Below are 26,587 nucleotides of genomic sequence, written 5' to 3' on the forward strand. Positions count from 1 at the left end.
AGCAGAACTGTGTGGACACCGAGTACAAAGGTGGTGGCCTCACCCGTGGCCACGGGGACAGACCGTCTGAGCTTCGGCAGCAGCCAGTTCCCCACCTGAGCACCTGGCCCGTTTGTCCACAGGTAGGTGGTGACACCCCCACCTCGGAATTCAGCTCGTGTGGCACCTATAGCTGGGAACCTAGTGGGGCAGGAAGAGGTCCTAGCTTGGCACCCTCTCTCTTCCCAGGGCCAGCCAGAGGCTGAGAATATTGGCTAAGAGGACCCTGGTTCGGGGCGTGAACTTCTTACAAAACAGGTGACATGCCCTTCCTGAAGGCAGCTGGGGGCCACAGCCACCCCAGGGCCTGGGGGCCGCCGATTCGTGTCACCTACACTTCCATCTGCTCAAAACAACATGTGCACTTTTATAAAGTTTCCCTGAATGGTTTTGTGTCAAAAAGTTTTCTTCCCCAATATAAAACAGGAAATTTACACACGTAGTAAAAATATTGGCGTATTTCTTCATAGAAACCCTGGGACCGGCTGAGGGGGGCGGGAGGAGCTGGGAGGACAGCGATGTGCAAAGTCCAGCTCCTCCCACCTCCACTGGGCAGTGGGCCAAGTGCAAACCCTGCGGGTGGCTTTGAAGGACCGAGGTTTTGGGGGAGTTGGGGGCTGTCACCCCACAGACTCAGTGAGCACCTTCTGGGCTGGCCCAGTGGCCGACCCTCACTGGGCTGGGACAAACTGTCTTGAAAATAAAGCAGAAACCAGGAACCAGGCTTACCGCGAAAGCTGACGGGAGGACCACGATTCTAAAGGGAGGGCAGCTTCCCCAGGTTCGTGAGCTACAACACGAACCGCACGAGAATGGAGAATGCAAACTGGCACTAGCACGAACCAGGGCCCCACGCTACTCACCCCACCTACAGTGCTCACAGCAGACGCCACTGGGCCCTCGGCCAGGCCCTGGGCCTCGCCTCCTCCCAAGCGTGGGCCCGGCCAGCAGGCTGGCGGGATTCTCCCAGGACAGATGGACGAGGGACCCTCACTGCAGGATGAAGCCTGGCTGGTGAGGCAGCCGGGGCGGGGGTCTCTGGGGGAGAGGTGGTGGGTATGGCGACACAAACTGCGGGGGGAGGCCCATGCGGGGGGGCAGGGGAGGGTAGAGCGGGGCCTGTGCTGAGCCCATGGCAGCGGTAAACGGAGTGGCTAAGCGTCCTGCAGGCACCGGGGGCGGGATGCGCCGAGGCATGACAGAGGGGGGCCCGCTAGCCTCTGGGGCGGCGGGCACTGGCTCGGGCCCCCTGGACGGCAGCGGGGCCGGGGCCTGCGGGAGTCTCTGCCCCTTTAGCACCATCTCCTGCAGCTTCTCGATCTTGACTCTCCGCACGTGGGCCAGTTTCCGCTGGCTCTGGTAGACATCGATGAAAGAGTCCAGAGGCAGCTCTCCCTCGAGAAACTTCTCTGCCATGTCCTGAAAGCAGCAGGAGACACCTGGTCACAGGGACAGCCCAGCCCTGAGGGGAGGACTCTTCCACCACCACCCAGCGGGCTCGGAGAGGCACCCCCAGCTTCCTCCCAACTCGGGCCCCTCCTCCTGTCCACCACAGCTCTGCACGGCAGGCCCTGGCTGACCCCGTGGGCCCACCTCCCAACCACCCGCGGGACAGCAGCCGGCTGGGGAGAGCCGGCCTCAGGATGCAGGGGTTCCTCGGCCCAGAGGACAGCACCGTGCCCAGTTCCCACTCTCTCAGGCCAGCCTGAGCCGTTCACTGCATCCTGACATGTGGGCTTAGCAGGACCGAAACCAGCTCATGCTCACCAGGGTTCCACCTGGGCCACTACCGCCAGCCTCGCAGCTACAACTGTCCCCCAGACTCATCGCTTAGTGAGGCTCCAGCCTCCAGTGCTCAGCTGGCTGCGTCCCGAGGGCACTTCCCACCTACTGACTCGGAGCAGATGGCACCCCAGCACCCATGAGACCCCTTGCTAAGTCAGCACAACATGCACCCGTCACCTGAGGACACCACTCCCTGCTGCACCCCCAGGCCACTCGGTTCAGGAGCAGCCTGGGAGGCACCACCTCCTGGCCTCGGGGCCAGGGACACTGGCTGTTTACCTCTGTGTCTTCCTCAATCTTGGCTCCTTCGGCCTGAAGAAGTGCTAACAGGGTCTCCAAGGAAGCACTGCTGGGCTGTCTGTCTGGAAGAAGCCAGAGGCAGGGTGAGCAGGGGGGCTGGCCCTCGGAAATCACAGGGCCCAGCCTCTCACAACCACCCTCCCACTCCCGCTTCAAAGCACGAGCATTGTAGCCAGAAAGGCGACAGCAGTCACACCTGCTGAGGGCTCTCCAGGAAGTGAGACTCAATCTGGGAGGACAGGTGCACCTCGCCCCTCGGAGGACTGGGACTGATACTGAGCATGGGACCTGCTCCCCACTGCCCTCTCGCAACATCGCACTTCCTGTCTGCCACCCTGTGGAGCCCATCACCGTACAGTGGACACACAGATGGTCCCAAGTCCAGCTATCAGTAAAGCCACAGCCTCCGAGCCACATCAACGCCCACCTGGGGGTTGGCACATCCGGGTTGGGGAGTGCGTGTCTGTCACGCCCAGAGGCTGCGCAGTTTGCATCCTCATGCACCAGGCACGCGGCCGCTTCCCTTTCACTGTCTGGCTAGGTGTGTTCTGGCCCATTTTTACCGAAATTATGGCGACAGTGGGTGGACTGGGCTATCCGATGCCCCTGTGACCTCTAAGGGGGTGATTTTCAACCACCTAACCTAGAAGTCTCCCTGAAACCTACCCAAAGCACCCAGGACTCTATTCCATTCCCACCTCTCCTCGTCATGGCTGGAAATTAAAGTGTGACATTAAAATGCAGCGTCCCGGAGCCGATCATGTCAACACTAACTGGGCCTAACGCACACACGTGCCGCAGCGGAGCATCGCGATTCAGAGCGCTCCCTCAGGCGCCCGCGTCCTCCGGTTTCCCCGGAAGAACCTTTCTCTCGCGCTCGCAGCAGCTGGGCAAGGGCTCCCAGCTCAGCTCCATTCCTGACGATGGCCCCCAGAGTTACCTAGTTGGGTCTTCTTGATCTGGTAGGCTTCGAACAGCACCTGCAGCTCCTGGTATTTCTGGGTCAAGCGCGCCTTCCGCGCGTCCAGCTGGGGCTGGTACAGGAGGTTCCCCTCGGCCAGGCTCCGGTTGCTGGCGAGCGTCATTTCTTTGTTAAGCTGGACATTCTGTGTCTGCAGGGAACACAGGACGGTGAGAACCCAAGCGTGTTAGTTCCCGGCCCGGCCTCAGAGGGCCCCACCCCTGCTGGCCCCTCGGCTTTCTAGTGTAGATGCTGCTTCCGGTTCTGAAAGAGCAAGCCACCTCCCTCCCAGCGGGGTGGGCTCTGTCCCCTGACCCGCGCTCAGTGGCTGTGCTGACTGGAACGCCTTACCCTCCCAGGAGGAAACAGGTTTTTTCAGAGCAAGTGTCTGCTGCTCCAGGGGAAGTTAAAGAATCACTATCGGAGGGGCCAGTGGGCTGACGTCATGACTACCAGGCCTGGGGCCCTGGGAAGGTGGTCGGTGCCCCGTGGGCCAGCTCCGCTCGTCCCCGTCCCCCCCCGCCCCCGCTGCCGGTCACCATCCACCATCCGGCGAGCGGACCCCACAGGGGTTTCCTTCTGCCCTTTCCTGCCTCTCCGGAGGTGAGGGTTAGCTGGGAGGAGGAGGAGGAGACCACCCGCCTGGACCTCGTTTCCTTTCACCCACCGCAACCCGCTGTCTGGACCTGAGGTTCAGCAGCACGCAGTCCCCACTATTTGCCCGTTCTCTCCCTCAAGCCTGTGCCAGTCCTCCCTGCTCCCTGCACACCACCTCCCGTCCTGTTCTCCCCCGCCCCCCACCGTCTATTTTCACTGCTTCCTTCCTCTCCACAGTCACAGGGTAGGGCCCTGGCTGCACTGCCACCACTGACCCCCTCGAGCCATGCCCACCGGAGGCTCCCACACGGCTCCCAGCACACTCACTCACGTGTGCACGCACACATGTAGAAGAGCACACGCACAACTTAGTGGAGTAAGAACAAAGACGAGGCCCATGGCCCCACGCCTGCAGGACACACAGATGGGCCCTAAAGAGTGGGCGCAGCTTCACACAGATCAAAGGGAGAGCCTCCAGCTCAGCACTAGGAATCTACAGCCCAAACCTCCCCTTGCTGCTGGCTGCCAGGGCTGGGGGCGGGCCGGGCCCAGCAGGGGCCCCTCTGCCCCAACCCACAGGCTGGCCCACACGGCGGGGGCCTGAGGGCTTCCCTTGGACTGCCGAGCATTTCAAAGAATGAACAGAGGAAAATCAACCACCATAAGCCGCTCTAGAAACCCCTCGGCAACTTCTTTTAACACTAAATGTGCAAATACCACGCGACCCGGACACTGCACGCTGGCAGCCACGCTCGGTCACGGTGCCCCTTTCCTGCCACTAATCGCCATGGGCATGGAGGGTGTTTTCTGGCGCTCTGTGTGCCCGGCTGGAACACGAACGCCACGGGCAACCTCTCGTCCCCTCTGGCAGGCCAGCGCCCAGCACGCGTCAGCTCAGCCACCTGATTCTCGCAGGGTCAGAGTCAGGTCACAGTCACTTCCACGCGCTAGGGAGTCCCAGAGGAGGGGAACACAAGGAAGCAACAGGCTGGAAGCAAACGGCAGTGCGTCTGCATCAAGGAGAGGGCGGAGGCAAAGCCACCGAGCCAGCGGTAACTATATCCTTGGGGCATTCGTTTTTACATTTAAAAAAACCAGTGAATTCTAAGTGGCTGCCAGCCCACACCCACGGCCTCTCCAGGTGGACACGGGCTGAGGTGGCGGGAGCTTCTTTCTAAGCAGCTGACAAAGCTCTTCCCGCCCCGGGCCCCACAGCACCGCTCGGGACGCTCGATGCGACGCAGAAGAACACTTCCCCCTCCGTGTTCCTGCCCGTTGCTCCCGGTGAGGAAACGGGAGGACACAGCAGCGGTGAGCGGGTGGGACAGCGCCCACGGCACTCAGCCAGGCCCCGTGGCCGCGCTCTGGGGGACACGGCCCGACTCCCTGGTCCCAGCCCCGCCGCTGTGACCGCGGGTACAGGAACCCGAGACCGCTGGAGGGGCCGCCGCACGTCGGGAGCCGTGGTGCCGCGCCAGCAGACGCCTGAAATTGAAAACTGTCGCCAGCCCTTGATGGTTCTCATGATCCTTTTTCTTAACCAGAGAAATCTTTTCAGGAAATAATCGCGCTGCGGTGCGGAAGCGCTTTTATCGCTGCGCTCGGTTTCCCTGCAGTTCCCCTTTCTGCTCACGGGGAGGGAGAGCGAGCTGCGCGAAGCAGCCTTCACGGCAGGATCCGACGGACGGGGAGCTATTTCTGCCCGCCTGTCCCCCCCCCCCCCCCCCCGAAGCGGCGCTGTATGAATGGGTGTCCACCCAGAGTCAACGGCGACCTCGGCACGGGGTGACCTTGTTACTCTCCTCTTTCTGCTTGTATATAACAAACATGTACGAGTTTACTGAAAAAGTTATTTTTCAATGAAAGATAAACAAACCTGGCCCAGCCAGTGTGGCTCAGTGGTTGGGCCTCGACCTAGGAACCAGGAGGTCACAGTCCGATGCCCAGGTTGCAGGCTTGATCCCCATTGGAAGGCATACAAGAGGCAGCCGATCGATGGTTCTCTCATTATTGAGGTCTCTCTCCCTTCCTCTATGAAATCAATAAAAATATATTTAAAAAATAAAAATAAACAAACCTGTTCGGTATGAGTCGAGCCAGAGGGCAGAGGCGGCAGGGAAACCGGCTGTCTTTGTTTTAGAAAAGAAAACAGGTGTTTGATTGGACCTGTCCAGGCGCGACGTCCAGCCCTCTCTCTCTGGGATGCTCACGGCAACGACGTTCCGGCAGGACGCACTTTCCGCCCCACACGCACTAGCCATTATTTATTCACTTACTTGGTTGAAGGGATACGGCAGGAAATAAAGGTCAAAAAGCAAACAAACGTAAACTCCCCTGAATGACACATGCAACGGTTACAAATGAGACGCGTGGGGACGGCGCCGGCTCGGAGGCTGGGGCTTGCAGAAGGCTCTGCGGCGGGGAATTCTGATTGGCACTGGCCGGTCCGGCTACCTCGGCTGAGGACCGTGCCTTCCTAAGCCTGCCCACATGTCCCAGCTCACCCCTTCCATGACAACATGCTCAGGCAGTCCCTTGTGCCCCCTGACCCTGTAATGCGGTCCTCAGAGCAGTCAGTGGCATGACTGAGTTATGTCAGTGAATGTCAACCAACACACGGAAAAGCCTGGCGGGGCCGCGAGTCTAAATGCCCAACACGCCGTTTGGTACTGGAGACGTGGGCTGCGGGGCTTAGCACAGAAACGTGGGGGTGCCCTTCACCCACCACCACCCAGCTCACAGCCCCACACGAGCCGCACAATCTCGCCCATGTGATGGCCGGCGTCTCCGAGGCACAGCTCGGTGGAGGTGGAACCCACACGCTCCGCCCACAGGAAGCGTCTACTGCAGGGCGGTCAGCGCACACCTCTGGCAGGAGTGCGTTTGTACTGCAGTCCACTGCGCTCGTTCAGGTCACTGTTCCTTCATCAAAAATGGGGGGGGGGGGGGGCTGAGGCATCACCCATGCGGCTGGGGGGCCGCTGTGTCACAATGGAGTTTGTGTTCCTGGGAGCGACGGGGTGCCTGGAGTGGGCTGAATGGCACCCCCACACCCCCCGAAGATGTGTCCACATCCTCACCCCTGGGTCGTGGGAGTATGGCCTTGTTTGGGAAAAGGGTCTCTGCAGATGGGACTGAGTTAAGGGTCTGGAGACCAGATCTCCCTGGATGTTCGGAGTGGCCCTGAGTCAGCCATGAGGGTCCCGGTAAGAGACACACAGACAAGACGGCAGCCGAGCCGACGCAGCAGGGGCTGGGAGGGGCAGGAGCACTCCCCTCCCCGGGAGCCTCCAGGGGGAGTGGGGGCACGGGTTTGACCTCAGGCCTCTGGGACTGGGAGAGTCGCTTTCTTGTTTTAAGGCACGGGTGGGGAACCCTTTTCCTGGATATTTATAACATCATTCGAGTGCCACACAAAATTATCAGCTTAAAAAGTAGCTTGCTGTATTTGGTCAAACCGTTAATTACCCACAACGCCTTTGCAGGGCCAAATGATTTCACGGGCCTCACACGCGGGCCGGACATTCCCTGCCCCTGCTGTAAGCCGCGGAGTTTGCAGTCACTTGCTGTGGCAGCCCCAGGGCCCTGACGCGGTGTCTCCATCCTGCTCTGTGCCCCAGGGTCCAACTGGCTGAGATGGGCCACGGACCAGTTCAACAGGCCCCTTGCCTTCCAGTTCTTGCTGGATTTGGCGATGGGGACTGAGCATAGGGTTCTCTGGGTCCCCTCCTGATGGGGTGACTAGGTGGCCAGACCCATCTCCCCACTCAAAGCAGCCCTCTCTCGCTCTCTGTTCCTCCAGCCCTGGGGTCTGGAGGTAACCACCACACCTGAGGCCAGGCCTGCCCGGCCCTGGGTCCACGCCCAGGCCTCCTGGTAAAGAACGCCTGTAGGACTCGCCTCCCAAGTCGCTGAGCGGGGGGCCGTCCTGCCAGGGCCTGGCTGACATAACCAGAAGGGCTTTCCCGGTTAAATAAAATGACACAGGAGCTCACAGGCCCCCTTAAGAGAATCGTGTCATTCACTCCGAGGCCCAGAACTTGGCCCCGGCCAACAGGCCTATCACTAAACACGTGCTCAGCCTAATCTGCAGGGATCAGGATCTCGGGCGGCCGCTGTCGGTTAACGGTTAACAACTGGCTCAACTGCTCCGAAGATTAGCTTCCTGAAAGGTTTACCATACACCGTTCAACAGTAGCACCTAAGATACACCCAAGATGAGCACCAACGATACACCACGACTACAAACCACCGGCTGGGGACCGGGACACGACGCTCTCCTGGCTCACACGGCAGTGAACCGGAAGGGGAAGATTAGGGTGATGCCGGCGACGGCCCTAAAGCAAACTCACGCTGAGGCAGAGAAAGTGGAGCGCGCTGGACACAAGCTGGCGTCACACCGGCACGCCTCTCGGTGGGGGGCTCAGGCCCTGGCTTTGGACACTGCCGGAACAACGGGAGAGGGCCTCCTGCCCTGTACCTTACACGTCCATTACAGACTCACGAACGTCAGGGACTTCCCTCTCGCCTAAAGCTCGACAGACACAACACACCCAACACGGGTTGGCTGGTCCGTTCATTCATTCATCCATTCATTCATTCATCCTTCCATTCATTCATTCATTCATTCAGGGAACACGTATGGAGCACCTCTCCGTGCCCGGCTCTAGGGCAGCGGTTCTCAACCGGTGGGTCGCGACCCACAGGTTGAGAACCGCAAGCAGGGTCGCCTAAGACCATCGGAAAACACAGATATTTACATTACAATTCATCACAGTAGCAAAATTACAGTTATGAAGTAGCAACGAAAATAACTTTATGTCTGGGGGTCACCACCACATGAGGAACTGGATTAAAGGGTCGCGGCATTAGGAAGGTTGAGAACCACTGCTCTAGGGAGACAGCAGCCAGAACACAGCAGGCCCTCACCCCCGTCCAGGGAGACAGGCCTGTGGGCTGCGCGGCGCTCGCCCTGCACTGCAGCCCGCACCCCACCCCCACCCCACACAGACTGCATCTGCTCTTCCAATGAAAGGCCTGAAAGAGAAAACAAAATCAAAACAGATGCGAATTTAAAGACCTGAGTAAGCGCGTCACTGGTGTTGGGACACCTTCCACCTCGGCAGGACGTGCCCGGCTCTGTGCCCCCCGCTCTTCACGCATCACCTCCATCCCATCCTCTCGGGAGGTGGAGGGGGGGATCGAACCCAGGATCCTTCAGTCCACTGGCCAATGCCCTTTCCCCCGAGCCAGACCGGCCAGGGCAAAAGAGCAGGGTAGCTGTTTGATTCCGCCCACCCTGCCCCTCTTAACCCAGGTTCAGTAGATGGAGTCAGTGTTCAAGCAACCTTGAAAAATGACCAACAAGCTTTCGGGGGGGGGGGGGGCACTCATTTTTCTGCTGCTCCAAGTCCACAGCCAGAGGGGGACACTCCAACTTGGTCAGCAGCTGACCCCTGCCCTCCGTGTGGCCCCAGACCCATCTGGGCTGGGCTGTCCCCGACCCAGACTGGCCTTCCCTCAGAGAAACACCGGTTCCTTTTGGATTTTGCTATTTTCCTCTCCAGATAAAATTAAATGGACAGCCAGAGAGAGAGAGAGAGAGAGAGACACACACACACGAAGGCGGAGACAAGCCTGGGCTCCTGCTCTTTCCACGGCAGCGCAGGTTGGGTTGCACGGGGCTTTAAACACCGCCGGCTCTCGGATTAGGTGATGAAAGCCTGGCAGGCGTGCACCAGCTTAACCTCGTCTCCTTTATTGTCCTGCACCTGCTCAGCTCGCCAGTTAATTCAGGGTCAATTCCACCCCCACCACCTGCACGGTGAGTGCGGCCTTTGAGGTTCAAGGGCACGGTATTAGAAAGCCCGAAGTCCTCGCCCATTCCGTGGAAACACCTGCCCGGGGGCGGCTCATGTCCCCGCCGGCTTCCGGGTGCAGCCTGTGCCCCAAGCCTGCAAGTGCCCAGAGCTGCCCGCACACCGAGGCGCTTCCCAGCGTTCCTTGAGTTTTCACGGAAAGAACCCTCAACGGCTGCAGAGTCGGACGGTGCAACCTGTTACCAAAGTGTCAGATCTGGAAAATACAAAAGTCAGCGAGGGCGCCGGGGGGCGTGATGAGATGGCCCGAAAGACAGCAACCCCGTGGGCTGTGTGAAACCGTCCCCGAGCCGGCCGCCTGCGCGGGGAAGGACTGTACCAGCTGCTCATCTCCCACCAGAGCAACCCACGCAACACACAGAACCGACAGACGGAGGGGGACTGTTTCTGATTGACGACCCGAAATCCTGCTGGGTGAGACAGAACCGGCCGCCTCAGAAAGCAGCAGGCAGTGGGGTGTCCCCTGGACCTCCCCTTCGCGTGGGGCTGGCTCGAATCTTAAATTAGCGCGTCCGTCACTCTGAGGGCGAGTGACCCACCAAGGCGAAGGGGGGCTGGAAAGCCAACGGGCCGCCCGGGAAGAAGGGGGTGGTCTCGGGCTCACCCCCGGTCAGCCTTCTAGTCCTGGCGGAACCATATTCCGGGCGTCTTCGCTGCTGCTTTTCCCTGGAAGCCTCATTAGCTAATATTCAGAGAAACGGCCCACGCTCTGCCCCTGCCTGGGTGGATGTGGCTATTACGGTGTGCCGGTTCCGAGCTGCGGCGGTCACGAGGAGACCATCCCTGACCTTCTAGGGCCTGGGGCTCTGGGTGGAGGAGCAGGGCGGGGATGGGACACCCACCTGGTCCCAGTGAACCGCCTGGTCCCAGTCTCCTCCAAGCCGGGGGCTCCGCGCGCCGGGCCCACCTGGGCCACAGGGGCCCGGGGTCAGCAGGTGGGCCAGGGAAGCCCCAGAGAGCCCTCACCCACTACGATCAGAACCAGCTAGTTGCCGGCTCACCGAGCTGGCTGAAACAGGAAATCACCGAATAAACAAAATTTTAGAGACACCTGCCCGTTTTTTCCTTTGAGGCAGGGGTGGGGAACGTCCGGCCCACGGGCTGTACGAGGCCGGGCCCAGGCAAGGCATCTGGGGAGAGTTAATGAAATGTCTGACCAAATGCAGCAGGCTGCTTTTTGAGCTGATGATCTTGTATGGCCCGCGAATGACGTTAGAAATACCCACAGGGCCCTTGGCCAGAAGAAAGGTTCCCCACCCCTGGTTGGAGACAAAGGTCTTTTCCTAGAGAGAGAGTGTCCACCAGCTGAGTTACGGCAGTGTTTCCACCCAGACCACGTCCTTGCCCGCGCAGAGCTGCCAGGCACGGGACGGCAGGGCGCGCGGAGTCTGGAATTCCCCAGTTCCCCCCAAGCTGGTCTGCCCCCGACTCGCCAGCAAGCTTTTCCCTAGAGCATCAGGCAGTGGGGTGCTGCTGAGCCCACTTCTCCCCTCTCCTCACGCCAGCGGCTCAGCAGCTGCCACACATTTAGTGGAACGGTTGCACGGCTGTAGCAACAAAACCAGAACAACCGGTCTGAGAGCAAACACGCTTGACTCTGGGTAGAGATGCAGCTGCCTTGTGGGAGCAGAAATGCCTGCCACCCGGTCATGGCCACGGTCATGGGGGGGGTGGTGGGGGGAGGGGGCGCTCAATCGTATTTGATAAAGGGAACGAACAGGGCCAATCGCTGGCCTGCTTTAGTTACGTGCAAAGGGGGTCAATTAACGACTTCTACTGTAATTAAAACACCCGATCCCTCCTCCCCGCCCCCAAAGAAAGCCGCCTAACGGAAGGCAATTTCGAAACCCGGCTTTTCCTCGTAGCCGTTTCTGGCCGGGACCAGCGGCCAAAGCACGTGTGTGAGCGGAGCTCAGGGTGCTCCGGGGGACACAGGTGCGGCCAGCAGGGTCCCGGGTTTCTCTCTAAGGCTCCGCCCCCTGTTTGACCTTTAAAGCGCAGCCCGACCCGCACTTCCCGCCACCTGACTCGAGTTTCGAGTTTCGTTTAACAGATAACACTTACTCTCACGTGCCTGAAATTACTCATCTCCGAGTCAACCTGAGAAAATGCTATTCTAAGAAGGGAATTTTATTTTTTAAGTCTGTGGCTAAAGAAGAAAGGGATTAATCAAAGGAGAACCAGCTATTCTACTTAAATTTCATAACCAAAGAAAAAGCAACCCTATGCAATTATATCTGATGTAGGGACGTGGATGTTCTAACTAAAAGTGGCTAAATACTTAAGACTTGTTTTCAAAAAGTATTTTAATAGATTTATGTTCACCGATGTTCATTGTAATATAATATGATAGCAAAAAAAAAAAAGCAGCTAAATAGCCTATATAGTAAGGGAATGGTCACATAAATTAAGACATAGCCATACAGTGAAATATCATGTGACCATTAAAAATGTCATGGAAGAACATTCTGATAAAAAACCGCCCAGATACATTCTTTTATTTTTAAAAAAATATTTTTTTATTGATTTCAGAGAAGAAGGGAGAGGGAGAGATAGAAAGATCAATCAACGATGAGAGAGAATAACTGATCACACCCCCTACTGGGGATCGAGCCCACAGCCCCAGCATGTGCCTTGACTGGGAATCGAACCATGACTTCCTGGTTTATAGGTCGATCACAGCTCAACCACTTAGCCATTTTCTTATATTCTGATAAGAAAATGCCCAGCGTATAACACAAAACAAACAGGAAAAGGTATATACATAATGATCCTGGTGGAGAAAGATAGGAAGAAAACGTATAAAATGTAACAGTCATCTCTGAGTGGTGCCGTTACGTGTGATTATATGTTTTCCTCTCCAGTTTTCTGTACGTATTTAAATTTGTTCTATAATAACGCGTAAAAAAGTGTTATTTTTAAAGGTTTGTTCAGTTGGGATCGGGAATTTAAAATACTATATACTTCCCTGCCCCCCCCCCCCCGTTTTTTTTTAATTCGTGCACTGGTAGGACCCCTAGCGCTGCCGCTGCCGCTGCTGGCCGGGGCCTCCCTCCTTCCCCCGCCGGCCCCGCCCCCTGGTTGAACTCCCGGAGGAACTCCTGGTCACGAGGACAATTTGCATACTATGCTTTTATTATATAGGATATATGTGTACGTGTGTGTGTGTGTGTGTGTGTGTGTGTGTGTGTGTGTATTCTTATTGATTTCAGAGAGGAAGGGAGAGGCAGAGAGAGATAGAAACATCGATGAGAGAGAATCATTGATTGGCTGCCTCCTGCACGCCAAAAACTGGGGATCGAGCCTGCAACCGGGGGAATGTGCCCCCGGCCGGAATCGAACCTGGGACCCTTCAGTCCGCAGGCCGATGCTCCATCCACTGAGCCAAACCGGCCAGGGCTTCCCTGCCTTTTTAACCGGAGAAGGCAGGGAGCCTCTGACGAGGCAGAACTGACCTTGCGAATAACAAGTAACCACGGCTCCATCTGTGACAAGCCCGTGCCGTGGGCTATGGGAGCAGATGGCGGCTTATCCCCTAAATAAGCACTTGCCATGTGTGCCCCTCGGGGGAGCTTCCGCTGGCAGGCGGACCTAACAAAGCAAGACAAAGGGACACCCTCTCACCTCTCCACCGCTCTACGCTCCTCACTGCTCACCAGGGAACCCCTTTAAGGAATCACCGTGAGCATCCCCACAATCAGGCCCTACGGGAAGCACGCCCCCAAGTGGCCCCAACCACCTGACCCTGGCCGCTCCCGGCTCCCGGGCACGTACCACCGCCAGGCACGGGGCTCAGCAGTTCCCAGACAGTCCTGTCGCCGCAGCCGGCTCACGAGGGTGGCCTTACGCACTCCCGTTTTAGAGATAAGCAAACTGACGTTTGGGAAGGTTAATCTGTGCCCATGGTTTCCTAGCAACCCAGGCCCGTCGTAACCACGAGGCTCACTAGTCGACCTTCCATTTTTGTGCGCAGCTTTTTATAACGTGGCTCCTCCTTCTCCATCGCTTACTTCTTGGCCGTGTTCTGGCTTCTCCCGACACCCTTGAAGGATGTGCCCCTGGCAGATAAACCGCAGGGCTCGGCCGTTCCCTGAACTGCGCGCAGAGCGAGACCGGCTGCGCAGGCGCCCAGGGCAAGCCGCCACGTCGGGACTGGCCACCCCAAGGCCTTTTGACCCGTCGTCTCCCGGCCTCCACCGGCTCCGCCCGCTTTCTGTCTCGCCCCCCTCCCCCTCCCCCCGGCTGCCCAAGTCCTCCACGGGAATTGCCAGACAGACCGCAGTGCCCAGCTCAGGACCCGCCAGGGCTCCCTCCGACGGGCGACGGGCGGGCCAAGCCCAGGCTTGGGCTAGAGCAGGAGGCCACCTGGCTCTGCCTGCCCCTCGGCCTGTCCCCCCCACCCCCCGCCCCCGGCCCCGCCTGGTCCCTGCCGTCACCCATGCCCTACGGAAGCCCTCTCCCTCCGGATCTGCGTCACCCACCCTGAGTCCCGGCTCAGGGGCAGCTCCTAGGAAACCCTCCCTGTGGCCCCCAGCCCCGCCTCGCTGGGACTCCCCCCCGCTGGGCACGCCCGCATCACTACGGGGGCACACGCACACCGCCCTCCCCTAAAGGACGGGGGCCACGTCGTTCTCGACCTCAGCTGTGCCGGGTTAACGGCGTGCTGTCCGGTGTCCGCCCAGCACTGGGCTGCGGGTGGGAATGGAACGCCAGGTGCCTTCAATAACCGTGGCCGTCACCAAAGATCTGAGTGGAAGCAGCGTTCACCACAGGCCGCTGCTTGTACGAACACAAACTATCCAAACACCGGCCTTTCACACTCCCTCTTCGGCGCAGAAACGAAAGGCTCCCACAATCCCATGCTGCAGGGTAACCTGGTGACGACCAAGCCACCCCACCGGTCTGCCTCCTCGTTCCCCGCGAAGAAGCCGCACGGAGAACCTCCCGGCCCTCACCACCGGGTCAGACCGGCCTCCTGCCGATGACGGGAGCTGAAACCCCCCCGGAGCCGAGGAGACGGACCGCAGGACGCCCAGCCGCACCGAGATCACGCGTGTGCGCAGTGGCTGCCGCAGGGCCCTGACGGACAGCCTGCCCGGTGCACCTGCCACCCTCCCCACTGCCTGCCCCGATCCTGTGATCAAAGCCAAGCAAAGGAGCACCCGCGTCGGCGGAGCCCGAGCCCATGGGCCCCGCACGTGAGGGAGGCCAACAGTCCTGTCTGCTCCCGGGTCCTCTTTCGGCCCGTCGGCCGCGGGCGGGCCCTGCACGGGGTGTCGGCCTGGCCCGCTCTCTCCCCTCACTCGGCGGCACCGGCACATCCTGCGGGCCAGGCAGCGTCCGGGTGCGAGCACAGGGATCAGCATGTCCCAGGCTCGGCAGGGACGCGGGGCGGGGACGGACGTACACAACGTGTGTCAAGTGCCACAGGAGAGTCATCGAAGAGGCGCAGGGACCACGTGTCAGTGACGGAGGGGGTGGGGAGAGCCGGAGGGTGAAGCTGCAGGCCACTCCGGTGGGCAGGGGCGGGGCAGCCCCACCAGGGCACCGAGGCAGCAGGGGGCCCGCAGCGGCCTGCGTCTCCTCTCCAGAACCCGAGCTCCAATCCAAGCTCTTTTCCCCTGCACTTCCGCGTCCACCTGAGACCTGGGCGTCGGGACGTCCCCGCGCCAACTGCCGATCCCGCCCCCCCGCGGCTGCCAGGTTCATCCCGAGCGCACCCCTCTGCTCCAGGCTCCGAAACTCACCGACACCGAGCCCGCACGCACGCTGGCACTCGGCCCCGCCAGCCTCCCGCCCGGTCCTGTCCCTGCTCGCAGCAAATCTGACCTGGCAAAGGCGGACAGCAACTCGCTGGTCATGCACCTTCCTGCCCGGCTGTGCCCCCGCCGCCGCGTCTTCCTGATCCCCCATGTCTGTCTCATGCCGCCCAGAGGCCTTTACAGCTCATAACAGACTCCTAATTCGGGGGCGGGGGCGGGGGGTCATGCTCGGAAGAGAGCACAGATCCCCTTTAAACCACGTGAGCTCGGCGGCATTAGCAGTCACACTGCCCCCCCATCCCGACTCTTCATCTTCCCAAACGCCCCCCGCATTCTCTCGTGCTGTGCCTGTCCGTGGACTTGGTTTCTGCCCCGGGTTCCGGGATCCTGCCCTCTTCACCTTTCCGTCCTGGGCGAGGCCTTGCCCAGACGGTGACCCACAGCAGTGGACCTGAAACGGAACCTTCCGGAAATGGCAGCAAAAATACTGTGCCTTTTAGTTTCAGCAACAATGGCAGCTAACAGCAATTTACTGAGCGCTCCCCTGTGCCGTGGGCATCTTACAGGCTTAGCTCACTGAACCCCCCGACCACCCTCTGAAGTCGGTTACTGTTTATTATCCCCTTTATTTTTTTAAAAAAATATATTTTTTATTGATTTCAGAGAGGAGAGAAACATCAATGATGAGAGAGACTCATGGATCGGCCGCCTCTTGCATGCCCTCCCCCCCACCCCCAACCCCCCAGGATGGAGCCTGCAACCTGGGCACGTGCCCTGACTGGGAATCAAACCGTGACCTCCTGGTTCATAGGATGATGCTCAACCACTGAGCCCCGCCGACTGGGCCATTATCCCCTCTGTGTTCAACGAGGAGCCTGCCCAGGAGAGGCGGACCAGCCACACTGCTGGCATCAGAGCTGCCGCTGTCAATCAGTGCAGAAGCAGCAGAGAGCGAGGAAACACGGGAGCAGGCTGACGGGTCTGAAATCCCCTCGCCCCACGAGAACCCTGAGAGGCGGGCGGGGCCACTCTCCCGCTACAGGGGAGGCACGAAGCACAGAGCTCCCAGGACCCACATAAGGGCACCCGACTCGCTTGGTGCCTCCTTTAAAAAAAGGTAAAATCAGACCAAAACCCCATTTCGGGAAATATCCCTGGCATGGTCCTTTTTTACTCAAGAGTTAAAGTAACAGGTCGGAGGAAGAGAAGAGGCAAACACGACCGCTGAAGGCTTTATACACGCAGTCCTGACCGGACAACACGAGCAGGAACCGACGCCGGCCGCACACTGTGGGCGCCGGCCGCACACCGTGGGCGTGGAAATCCCGGCTTCCACACACCCCTCGCCCCAGCACCCCACGTGTGCGGCAAGGCTGGTCCATTTCCATGAGCCCTGTGATTCCCGCAGCCGCCTGGCGGCCCCATGCCCCGCTCTGCAGAGCGCACCGCGGGGAAGGAAACTACCCCTTCCAGGAGAGACTGAGCCTCGGTACTTTCCACCCCGTCTGCTCTTCAGACCCTCCGTGGAGCATGTGGGCATCCTCACTTGCCAGAGGAACGGGAATCCTGAATTGGATCCTTAGCACCAACCAACCAGTGTTTCCCCAAAAAGCACACTGGGAGGAGTGACCCAGGGGTCGGGGGAGCTGCCCAATCCCCAGGCAACAGTTCCTTTGAAGGGAGGACCCTGACTCTGAACACAAGGCCACGTACAGGTGACTCTGAACACAAGGCCACGTACAGGTGACTCTGAACACAGGGCCACGTACAGGTGACTCTGGACACAAGGCCACGTACAGGTGACTCTGAACACAGGGCCACGTACAGGTAACTCTGAACACAAGGCCACGTACAGGTGACTCTGAACACAAGGCCACGTACAGGTGACTCTGGACACAAGGCCACGTACAGGTGACTCTGAACACAGGGCCACGTACAGGTGACTCTGAACACAGGGCCACGTACAGGTAACTCTGAACACAAGGCCACGTACAGGTGACTCTGGACACAAGGCCACGTACAGGTGACTCTGAACACAGGGCCACGTACAGGTGACTCTGGACACAAGGCCACGTACAGGTGACTCTGAACACAGGGCCACGTACAGGTGACTCTGAACACAGGGCCACGTACAGGTGACTCTGAACACAAGGCCACGTACAGGTGACTCTGGACACAAGGCCACGTACAGGTAACTCTGGACACAAGGCCACGTACAGGTGACTCTGGACACAAGGCCACGTACAGGTGACTCTGAACACAAGGCCACGTACAGGTGACTCTGAACACAGGGCCACGTACAGGTAACTCGCAGGGAGCCGACCTGGACAGGAGGTCGGGAAAGGGCGCGCACGGCCTGGCAGATGGGACCTACCGTCTGCCGCTCACACCCCGTTCGGCAATCGCAGCGGACGGAGCACAACGCCGCTGTCTTCAAGCCAAAGAGGGAATGAAAGCCTTCACAACCAGCCACACTTCCCGGTGGCCGCAAAGTATCCCCTCGGGCTCCCAGGAGCCTTACTCTGCAATTTAAAACACGTCCTTCTGCCAATTAGAACACACACACAAAACAAAACAGCCTTCGGTCCAGGTCAGGAGACTCTGCTGCCAGAGGCCTGTTCCACGTACTGGCTCCTCCGAGACCTACCGAGGCACCGAACCCTTCTGACCACAGGAAGGCAAATGTCTCTCAGGCTAGCGGCAAGTAAACATGGCCTCAACGTTCTGGAAATGAGACCCTATGGACGTGCCCGGGTGAGCTGGTATGAAGGATTGCCAGTAACCTTTCTAAAAAGGGAGAGCTACGAATGATTGTTAAAAATGGCAATTACGCCGTGGCCGGGTGTGCTCAGGGGTTAGAGCGTCGGCCCGTGCACTGAAGGGTCTCGGGTTCGATTCCTGGTCAAGGGCATGTACCTGGGCTGCGGTTCACGCCCCAATCCTGGTTGGGGCTCGTGCTGGAGGCAACCAGTTGATTTGTCTCTCTCACACTGATGTCTGTCTCTCTCTCTCTCTCTCTCTCTCTCTTCCACTATGAAAATGGAAATGGGGAAACATATCCTCAGGTGAGGATGAACAAAAATATAAAAACAAAAACTTGCAATTACACTCCTGAGCACCGACTATGGGCTGCGTTAAGGACTTAACATGCACCATCCCACAGAATCCGCACACCAACTCCATGAAACAAACACGACCGCGTTATCCTTCTCCGGACGCTCAGAGAGGTACAGTGACTTGCCTGCAGTCACACAGCTGGGGGGTGGCCGAGGTCAGCCCGGACTGACTGATGCCAAAGCCCGGATGTTCTTTACCACGGCAGCATACGCGTTCCACGTGGTCGAGAGTGGACGGTTCACAGAGTATTTCCTTCTGCCGTGTCTCACAACCACCTCCCAACAAACCAACGAGTCGCAGCGGCAGCTGAGCGAAAACCGCCAGGGCCCAAGCCTGGGCTGCTGTGCGGCACGCCCGTGCCTCCAGAACCCGCCGCCTGGGAGCGGGGCAGCAGGATCTGCCACGTGTGCCGGCGGCCAGGTGAGCTGCCCGGCTCAGAGCGGTATTCCGGCCTTCGCCTCCCGCTTCCTTGTTTTATTTAAAAGCACTACGCCCCAAGAACAAACACGCCTGCCGAGTTACGAACTCTGTGGTCGGGACAAGTGGCCTCCGCCAGCCCTCGGTCTCTGCGCGGGACACTCAGGTAAGGAAGGTCAGTCACCTTTACGCAAACACAGGACACCAAAACCCACCATCAACCCAAACCTGCTCGACGAACGCGCCTTTCCCTTTAAAGAAGAACCTCCAGTTCCCGGGAAGAGGAAGCCCGCGAGGCCCCCACGGCCTCAGGCGGCGAGTTCCTGCTCTTGCACAACCTCCCCTCCATCAAAAGGCAGCTTATTCCCATGAACGTTCTGCCAGCAGAAGGACAGACCCCCGTCCTCCCTGAGCCAGGGATGTCTCTGGTCACAGAGAGTGAAACAGCGTGTGTTACACGTTAAAAAAAAACAACACGCCTCTCCTTTGACGATTAAACTAGAAAGGTGCCTGCTGGCGGCCAACGAAAGGTCTCCCGGCAACAGGAAAGCAGAGACGCGAAGCGGAGGTTTTCTTTCTCCGGAGACGTGAAACTCTCCCTCCGCCGAGAAAGATGGATTTTGTCACGTATTATCCTCCGGAACGGAGAGTGCCGCACGGAGACCACGAACGGGGTAAATTGCATCCCGGAGCCACGTCACATGTGCCAAGTTACAAGCCAGTGAATACAAGGGTTGCATTAACGGGAAGGCTGATACCATCTTACACACTGGCCCCTCTGTCGCTCGGGACAATGATCTGTTGAGGGTTTTCCAGGGATTCTGAATGTGCAACCTCCAGACAAGCCCCCCTTTCAGGGGCTGGCGCAGTGCTAACAACCCCTCCTGGGAAAGAAAGCCAAGCCCCCCACAGGCTGCTGGCGAGGGGCAGCCCGCAGGCAGGCGTGGGAAGGCCCCGACTTCAGAGACAAAGGAGGAGGGGGCGGGGGGCCGGAGAGCAGGATGGGCCTGGGCCCCCCAGCCTGAGAAGGCCCAGACCCCCGGACAGGACTAGAGGGAGAGTCGGGAGAAAGGGAGAAGCAAGCGCACGCCGCCAAGGCACAGGCTGAGGTCAGTTACCGTGAGAGCGAACCGGGCAGGAGGTTCCGGAGAGGTGGGGACGGGCGGTCCGCTCCCCCACTCCCCCGTTTATCTTCCTCCAATAAACAGCCGAGGAAATCTCCTGGGGGGGGGGGGGGACGACACTAGGGCAGAGCATTCCCTTCTTTCATGGGGGGGCAACTCTTACAGGGAAAGGGGACGGCCACCCCCCATAGGCCCACCCACCAGACAAGCCCCCAGGATAACTGTTAGGGCCATTTCCTCATGCAGTCAGACCCCGAGAGCCTCTCAGAGACCCAGACCCCTCACGTCTTATACCTCAGAGACCCCTGCCCAGTCATAAAACCCATCTCAGAGTTACCTCCCAAACCCAGCTACAGTCACTCGCCCCCCAACTACCTCCCAGTCCCAGCTACAGTCACTCAGCCCCAGAATTACCTCCCAGACCCAGCTACAGTCACTCAGCCCCCCAGCTACCTCCCAGACCCAGCTACAGTCACTCAGCCCCAGAATTACCTCCCAGACCCAGCTACAGTCACTCAGCCCCCCAGCTACCTCCCAGACCCAGCTACAGTCACTCAGCCCCCAAACTACCTCCCAGACCCAGCTACGGTCACTCAGCCCCCCAACTACCTCCCAGACCCAGCAACAGTCACTCAGCCCAACTACCTCCCAGACCCAGCTACAATCACTCAGCCCAACTACCTCCTAGACCCAGCTACAGTCACTCAGCCCAACTACCTCCCAGACCCAGCTACAGTCACTCAGCCCAACTACCTCCCAGACCCAGCTACAGTCACTCAGCCCAACTACCTCCCAGACCCAGCTACGGTCACTCAGCCCAACTACCTCCCAGACCCAGCTACAGTCACTCAGCCCCCAACTACCTCCCAGACCCAGCTACAGTCACTCAGCCCCCAACTACCTCCCAGACCCAGCTACAGTCACTCAGCCCAACTACCTCCCAGACCCAGCTACGGTCACTCAGCCCCCCAAACTACCTCCCAGTCCCAGCTACAGTCACTCAGCCCCAGAATTACCTCCCAGACCCAGCTACAGTCACTCAGCCCCCCAGCTACCTCCCAGACCCAGCTACAGTCACTCAGCCCAACTACCTCCCAGACCCAGCTACAGTCACTCAGCCCAACTACCTCCCAGACCCAGCTACAGTCACTCAGCCCAACTACCTCCCAGACCCAGCTACAGTCACTCAGCCCCCAACTACCTCCCAGACCCAGCTACAGTCACTCAGCCCCCAACTACCTCCCAGACCCAGCTACGGTCACTCAGCCCAACTACCTCCCAGACCCAGCTACAGTCACTCAGCCCAACTACCTCCCAGACCCAGCTACGGTCACTCAGCCCCCCAAACTACCTCCCAGTCCCAGCTACAGTCACTCAGCCCCAGAATTACCTCCCAGACCCAGCTACAGTCACTCAGCCCCCCAGCTACCTCCCAGACCCAGCTACAGTCACTCAGCCCCAGAATTACCTCCCAGACCCAGCTACAGTCACTCAGCCCCCAAACTACCTCCCAGACCCAGCTACGGTCACTCAGCCCCCCAAACTACCTCCCAGACCCAGCTAAGTCACTCAGCCCCCCAACTACCTCCCAGACCCAGCTACAGTCACTCACCCCCCACCTACCTCCCAGACCCAGCTACAATCACTCACCCCACAACTACCTCCCAGACCCAGCTACAGGCACTCAGCCCCCAAACTACCTCCCAGACCCAGCTAAGTCACTCAGCCCCCCAACTACCTCCCACACCCAGCTACAGTCACTCACCCCCCACCTACCTCCCAGACCCAGCTATAGGCACTCAGCCCGCCAACTACCTCCCAGACCCAGCTACAATCACTCACCCCCCAACTACCTCCCAGACCCAGCTACAATCACTCACCCCCCAACTACCTCCCAGACCCAGCTACAGGCACTCAGCCCCCCAACTACCTCTCAGACCCAGCTACAGTCACTCAGCCCCCAAACTACCTCCCAGACTCAGCTATAGTCACTCAGCCCCCCAAACTACCTCCCAGACCCAGCTACAGTCACTCACCCCCCAACTACCTCCCAGACCCAGCTACAGTCACTCAGCCCAACTACCTCCCAGACCCAGCTACAGTCACTCAGCCCCCAACTACCTCCCAGACCCAGCTACAGTCACTCACCCCCCAACTACCTCCCAGACCCAGCTACAGTCACTCAGCCCAACTACCTCCCAGACCCAGCTACAGTCACTCACCCCCCAACTACCTCCCAGACCCAGCTACGGACACTCAGCCCCCAAACTACCTCCCAGACCCAGCTATAGTCACTCAGCCCAACTACCTCCCAGACCCAGCTACAGTCACTCACCCCCCAACTACCTCCCAGACCCAGCTACAGTCACTCAGCCCAACTACCTCCCAGACCCAGCTACAGTCACTCACCCCCCAACTACCTCCCAGACCCAGCTACAGTCACTCACCCCCCAACTACCTCCCAGACCCAGCTACAGTCACTCACCCCCCAACTACCTCCCAGACCCAGCTACAGTCACTCACCCCCCAACTACCTCCCAGACCCAGCTACAGTCACTCACCCCCCACCTACCTCCCAGACCCAGCTACAGTCACTCAGCCCCCAACTACCTCCCAGACCCAGCTACAGTCACTCAGCCCAACTACCTCCCAGACCCAGCTACGGACAATCAGCCCCCAAACTACCTCCCAGACCCAGCTACAGTCACTCAGCCCCCCAACTACCTCCCAGACCCAGCTACAGTCACTCAGCCCAACTACCTACCAGACCCAGCTACAGTCACTCACCCCCCAACTACCTCCCAGACCCAGCTACAGTCACTCAGCCCAACTACCTCCCAGACCCAGCTACAGTCACTCACCGCCCAACTACCTCCCAGACCCAGCTACAGGCACTCAGCCCGCCAACTACCTCCCAGACCCAGCTACGGACACTCACCCCCAACTACCTCCCAGACCCAGCTACAGTCACTCAGCCCAACTACCTCCCAGACCCAGCTACGGACACTCACCCCCAACTACCTCCCAGACCCAGCTACAGTCACTCAGCCCCAACTACCTCCCAGACCCAGCTACAGTCACTCACCGCCCAACTACCTCCCAGACCCAGCTACAGGCACTCAGCCCGCCAACTACCTCCCAGACCCAGCTACAGGCACTCACCCTCCAACTACCTCCCAGACCCAGCTACAGGCACTCACCCTCCAACTACCTCCCAGACCCAGCTACAGTCACTCAGCCCCCAACTACCTCCCAGACCCAGCTACAGTCACTCACCCCCCAACTACCTCCCAGACCCAGCTACAGTCACTCACCCCCCACCTACCTCCCAGACCCAGCTACAGTCACTCAGCCCCCAACTACCTCCCAGACCCAGCTACAGTCACTCACCCCCCAACTACCTCTCAGACCCAGCTACAGTCACTCAGCCCAACTACCTCCCAGACCCAGCTACGGACAATCAGCCCCAAACTACCTCCCAGACCCAGCTACAGTCACTCAGCCCCCCAACTACCTCCCAGACCCAGCTACAGTCACTCAGCCCAACTACCTCCCAGACCCAGCTACGGACACTCACCCCCAACTACCTCCCAGACCCAGCTACAGTCACTCAGCCCAACTACCTCCCAGACCCAGCTACGGACACTCACCCCCAACTACCTCCCAGACCCAGCTACAGTCACTCAGCCCCAACTACCTCCCAGACCCAGCTACAGTCACTCACCGCCCCCAATTCTCTCCTAAAGCTCATATCCAGCTAGTCCACTCAGCCCCTCAAAACCTATTCTCAGACCCCAATACCTGCCTCAGTCTCTTTGTGTCCCTCCTCCTTCCCTTTAAGCTCCCCAATCTCTGCCCGGACGGAGCCCTGGGCGCCCTCAGTCTGTCAGCCCTAATCCTCCCCTACAGTCCCCTCGGCAACCCAGTCTCCACCGCCCCATTCCCTCCGCGCCCCACCAGCCTCAGCCACAGCCCTTTGCGCCCCCAAAGCCCACCGCTGGCTCTCACCCCGCTCCCTCCCCAGCCTCGGGCCCCAAGCCCCGCGCACGGACGCCCTTCCCAGCTCAGCCCGCACCCCCGACCCCGGCCCGGCCCCCGCACCCCCGACCCCGGCCCGGTCCCGCCCCCGCCGGCGCGGCCCTGCCCCGCGGCCCCGCTCACCTCCTCCATCCGCTGCACCATGGCCGCCAGCTGCGCCTCGTCCTCCAGCAGCTCGTTCAGCTGCACCAGCGACAGCCCCGCGAACCGCGCCTCGCCCCCCGCGCCCGCCATGCCCGCCACTCGGCCGCCGCCGCCGCCGCTCTGGCCGCCGGGCTCCGCCGACCGGAAGGGCCGCCCTCAAGCCCCGCCCCCGACGGCGAGGGGGTGGGGGACACGTGACGCCAGCGCTGGGGCGTGACGTCATCGGCGCGCGGGCGGCGGCGGGCGTAGCCGGCAGCACACACACCTGGCGGGGCGCGGGCAGCGGGATGTCGCTCCGGGGGAGGTTGGGGGCTTCCAAGGGAAGGGAAAGGACCTTGGGGACGGGCTTGTGACGCAGCGAGCGGCGGTGATGATGTCACTGCGGCACAGGAGAGGGCGCCGTGATGTCATCAGAGCCTTTTCCTGGAGGAAAGGGGATTCTGAGATCCAAAGAAAGCGGGCAGAGGGCCCTGGCTGGTTTGGCTCAGTGGATAGAGTGTGGGCCTGCGGACTGGAGGGTTCCGGGTTCCATTCCAGTCCAGGGCACCTGCCAGGGTTGCGGGCTCATCCCCAGTGGGGGGCGTGCAGGAGGCAGCCGATCAATGATCCTCTCTCATCATTGATGTTTCTCTCTCTCCCCTTCTCCCTTCCTCTCTGAAATCAATAAAAATATATTTTAAAAAAAGAAAAGAAAGAAAGCGGGCAGCGGGCAGGAAGTTCCTGCCGCCCAGGCCCGGCTGCAGAAGGGGACTTGGTGGGAAGCACCTTCCACGGAAGGTTTCTCGGAGCCGTGGGCTGCCACGTCCTCCACGTCACAAGCATTGGTTGAGGCCACACGTGTGCGAGGCACTGGGGACACCGCTCCGCATAGACAGAAAGGACCCCGCCGTGTGGAGCTACCAGGCGGAGAGGGTCAGCACACCAACAGAATGGTTACACCTTGGGAGCGGTCAGAGGAGGAAATGAGTGCTGAACCCGGAGGCTAAGGGGAAGGCTTTCTTTAAGAGAGGAGTCAAAGGATGGCCCTCAGAGAAGGGACACCTACGCAGAGCTAAAGGAGGAGAGCGGAGGCAGCCGCCACCACTGCTGCAGGAAGCTGCAGGCAGCAAGACGGCGTGTGCAAAGGCCCTGAGGCAGCACCAGCTTGTACATTCAAGGACTGGGCAGAATGCACCCACTCAGAGGAAGGCACCTAGACCTCAAGGTGGGCCGACCGGTGCCCTTTCAGAAATGACACGATGTAGGGTGTCATTGCTCAGTCTCCCCAGCCATCTGGAAGTCTCTCGAGATCCAGGAATCTGGGAACACACCCCGCTTTGGAATCTGCCACAGTTCTAGTGGAAGGAAACCTAAGTCTGAGGGTAACCACTGGAGCCCCTCATTTTACACATAAAGAAACTGAGGCCCCGAGAAGAGGACGCTTTCGTCTTGCCTTTGTTCCCAAAATCAAGTAGTTGGCAGGTCGCCTGGCTCCCCGTCTGGCATCCACCATGCTGGCATCATGCACACTGAGCTGGTCGCATCCCTCAGCGCTGAGCACAGGCCAGGCATTCAGCAAACGCTTATTGGCTGACTGGCGAGCTTTGTGGGTGAAGATGATGCCGCTGCTTCGCCATCTGTAGAACATAAGGTCTGAGTTGTCTGGCCATACATTGCCCTGGACTACCCGGACCCGTTCTGTCTCCTCCCCGCCCCTCGTGACCAAGGGCACACGTGTGTCGGAAAATGGGGAAAGTGAGAGGAAGCATTTCATGTTGTCTGCAAGTAAAAGTTTTCATCGAGTTCAACAGTTTTCTTTGAATTTGTTATAGTTGGTTTAAAAAAAAAAAAGGTGGCTTTGCCCCGGCCGTTGTGGCTCAGTTGGTTGGGTGCTGTCCCGTGCACTGAAAGGTTGCCGATTCGATTCCCAGTCAGGGCACATGCCTGGGTTGCAGGCTGGATCCCTGGTAGGGGATGTGCAGGAGGCAGCCGAACAGGCAGCCGAAAAAAATCCAAGGGGCTGGGTAGAGATGGGTTAAGGGGAGAAATGGGGGACATCTGTAATACTATCAACAATAACAAATAGACATTTAGTAATTTTAAAAAGAATCTTAAAAAAAATAGTCAATAACCCTGGCCGGTAGCTCAGTAGTTGGCGCATTGGCCTGCACAGGGAAGGGAGTGCGTTCAATTCCCCGGCAAGGCATGTATCTGGGTTGTGGATTCGCTCCCCACCCCTGGTCAGGGCGCAGGCAGGAGGCAACCAATTGATGTCTCTCTCACATCCCTATCTCTCTCTCTCTCTCTCTCTCTCTCTCTCTCTCTCTCTCTCTCTCTCTCCCCCCCCCCCCCTTCCCTCCCTCTCTTCCACTCTCTCTCTGAAAAGCAATGGAAAAAATATCCTCGGGTGAGGATTAACAACAACAACAAAAAGAATAAAAATTT

General features: G+C 59.3%; 1 protein-coding gene and 1 long non-coding RNA gene across 3 annotated transcripts; both read right to left on the bottom strand.

Moving 5' to 3' along the window:
* Nucleotides 1-1,019: 1,019 nt before the first annotated feature.
* On the bottom strand, nucleotides 1,020-24,326 carry VPS37B (VPS37B subunit of ESCRT-I). Of its 2 annotated transcripts, none has more exons than XM_079762828.1 (4): nucleotides 24,143-24,326; nucleotides 3,065-3,236; nucleotides 2,104-2,186; nucleotides 1,020-1,458 (listed from the first exon to the last, which is right to left on the bottom strand). In XM_079762828.1, exons 1-4 carry the CDS (start codon nucleotides 24,251-24,253, stop codon nucleotides 1,030-1,032), a joined length of 795 nt encoding a protein of 264 aa, XP_079618954.1. In that variant the 5' UTR covers nucleotides 24,254-24,326; the 3' UTR covers nucleotides 1,020-1,029. The 2 variants fall into 2 exon arrangements, with proteins under 2 accessions (XP_079618954.1, XP_079618955.1); XM_079762829.1 differs by lacking the exon at nucleotides 24,143-24,326 and adding an exon at nucleotides 13,336-13,454.
* LOC307094187 lies at nucleotides 12,594-13,327 on the bottom strand. The gene is made up of 2 exons (XR_013813046.1): nucleotides 13,218-13,327; nucleotides 12,594-13,185 (listed from the first exon to the last, which is right to left on the bottom strand). It is a non-coding gene; the product is annotated as an uncharacterized lncRNA (long non-coding RNA).
* Nucleotides 24,327-26,587: the final 2,261 nt, after the last annotated feature.

The sequence above is a fragment of the Cnephaeus nilssonii genome (genome assembly GCF_951640355.1).
Source record: "Cnephaeus nilssonii genome assembly, chromosome: 22".
Classification (NCBI taxonomy): domain Eukaryota; kingdom Metazoa; phylum Chordata; class Mammalia; order Chiroptera; family Vespertilionidae; genus Cnephaeus; species Cnephaeus nilssonii.